This window comes from Phytophthora parasitica (assembly GCF_000247585.1).
Source record: "Phytophthora parasitica INRA-310 unplaced genomic scaffold supercont2.100, whole genome shotgun sequence".
In the NCBI taxonomy this organism is placed as follows: Eukaryota; Oomycota; class Peronosporomycetes; order Peronosporales; family Peronosporaceae; genus Phytophthora; species Phytophthora nicotianae.
Window position 1 is genome coordinate 31,782 of NW_008649086.1, and position 2,502 is coordinate 34,283.

Genomic DNA, 2,502 nt, shown 5'->3' on the forward strand with positions numbered 1-2,502 from the left:
CAGCGTCGAGAGGGTTAACTTGTCCGCTTCTGGATACTGACCTGTGAGTTGTTTTATTAGTTTTGACCACTCAGTCAACTCGGCCTTATACTTGGTCGCCAGAGTTTTTAATTTCCCCCCGGTTTGAGCAAATTCTAGCCCTTTTCCAAGCTTCTTTCCTTGTGTAGCAAACTCAGCAAATTCGTCGTAGTTTTTTCTGAATCAAAGCGTCCAAATTGCTCTGACCCTTCCCGGCGTGCCCTGCCAAATCGTCTACCTTCGATACGACGTCGTCCACCTTGTCAAGGCCACCTCTCTCCTCATCGTCGGAATCGGTTTCGGGCTGCTTGTCGAGATCAGACCGTCGTAGTGATCGCTTAGCTTTGTCAGCGGACAGCACGCGAGACAGATGATTAACATTAACATTCGACCCGGCTTTTACAACACCGGTCGTTCCAAAGTCGGTAGAAGCAGCGGCAACAGCGAGGCTTGATGCGAACCCAATCAAAATGATCAACTGTAGCACTCGCATTGTGAAACGATGGACTGGTTAGCGAGTTGCGATCGAGAGTGCAAATTGCAGAGTGGAAGGACCGCATAAGTAGCTGTCATAGAATATAAACGGGATGCACTTCCGTTGGACGGTTTTGAATCGAAATTTTTGATCACGGTATATCTCGCCGAAGTGTAAAAATGCAAACTCTCATTAGGATATGCTGAACTCAGGCTGTCAACAAGCAGTGCGTACTTTGTGGTATTACCATAATCTAGTACAAAGCACCGGATTGTAAAGTTAGATTGTGTTACTATAGCCATTACTAGACTACCAAAAATGCTAACCGCTTTGTCTTCCATGGAACCTTAATAAGCAAGCAACGCGCTGGGTAAGTGCTGCCAAGCGATCACCATTGCCGCTGAGATATTGGAATGATATCAGTGGCATGTTGACTTTCACGCGTATTATTCTGTACTTTTCTACTGGTTTATGTTAATTAGGAGCGTGATTCACAACACTATTTGTGATGATTCACCTTGCGATTTGCTTCGTGGCGTTGAATGACAGCTATACGATGTGTTTACAGCGACTTTCATAAAATATACATGTACCGTAGCAGTTGTACAGTGTTAAATTCCTGATGTTCTCCCGAAGATCTTGCTTCAGTCAAGTACTGTAGATACATGGGTCCGTATGCAGAGCGTCGTGCGGCGGTAACCTGCACCGTGTCGCGTGTATGGGTAGTACAACTCGTTTCGTTACGATGCACTTACAATACTCGCAGAAATTCACGAGAAGTTCGAAATTTAACATAATACTTATCGCTCTAATGCGAGCGTAGTTTTTGACCTGCCGACAGATACTACTACTAAGTGAAGTTGGACTGTAAAATGACAAAATAACAAGAACTGAAAGCACGAAGCTATACCAAAAGTGCAGTGGTAAAGGTGAAGCAGCTGGATCTGAATTTACAAGAGAGCAGAAGTGGTTTACCGGATGTTTGCAATTGGTGTGTACGGACAACCATTCGGTCCCGGGTCTCATTGTTTACGGGCTGTAACTATTCTGAGAAATATTCGGGCTATTGGACCACAACTAATACTAGTACATGATACCGTATCATATTCGGGCTAAACCTGTTTATGTAAGGCGCTTTGTACCACAACTAATACTAGTACATGATACCGTATCAGTAGTACTGCAGTAGCTGTACACGCTAAGCTTGCCATATTAACGCGATTGATATTAATAGTTATACAGCTCATTTCGCAATTTCCTAGGTGATCTCACATAACATCCAAGAGCCATGGGTTGAACAAGTTGTGTTTAACTGAATCGTCGCCTCGTTCGCGCTGCTCACTTGCACCGAGGCTGTTATTACCAGTGATCACTTGTAGAAGTCGTTCTGGTCACCTGCTCGACTAGAAACATCATCCAATAACCGACTACGACTATCTCTCTAAGTAATAGATGGCATGCCGACAGCGGAGCGAAACATTTTGTTAAACGGTGGAACTATTATCTCTGTTCACGAAGGCTCACTACGCGAAGAAGGTAACAGCGATTACTCAACGAGCGGAACAAAGCAAAGCGACCATGTACAACGGGATGATCCCTGCTCTTGCAAGAAATGAATTTCCTAAGTACTCTTTAGCTGGGAAAATGTCAGTGAGTTGTAGCTTGTACTTGAGGAATCATATCAGCGTTAGTTTTTATGTATGGCGACGTTCGTAGCAAAAAACAAAAGACGACAATTTCTGTTTTTTTCGAGGCGACCAATAGAATTCACTGTAAGCGAAACGAAAGCAAAGCCCGTTAAATATATATATCGGATTGGGAGGTTGCAGTTTAGAAGAGATTTTTTATTAGAGTTTGTATTGTTTTATGAGAGCTTAAAATACTAGCCAATTATATCACTGAAAACGAAATTATGTGGTTTTATTGGGCGTCCGCTTCTGTTTTCCCAAAACAGTGCCCAAAGTGCCCAAAAGTGCCCAAAGCATTAAAATACAGAAAAAATTACTTAC

The 2,502-nt window shown here is 43.1% G+C and overlaps 1 protein-coding gene across 1 annotated transcript; it reads right to left on the reverse strand.

Annotated features, from left to right (window-relative positions):
- Positions 1–172: 172 nt before the first annotated feature.
- Positions 173–511, reverse strand: PPTG_19051 (hypothetical protein; the record flags this gene model as incomplete). Its single annotated transcript, XM_008917359.1, has 1 exon — positions 173–511. One exon carries the CDS (start codon positions 509–511, stop codon positions 173–175), a length of 339 nt encoding a protein of 112 aa, XP_008915607.1.
- Positions 512–2,502: the final 1,991 nt, after the last annotated feature.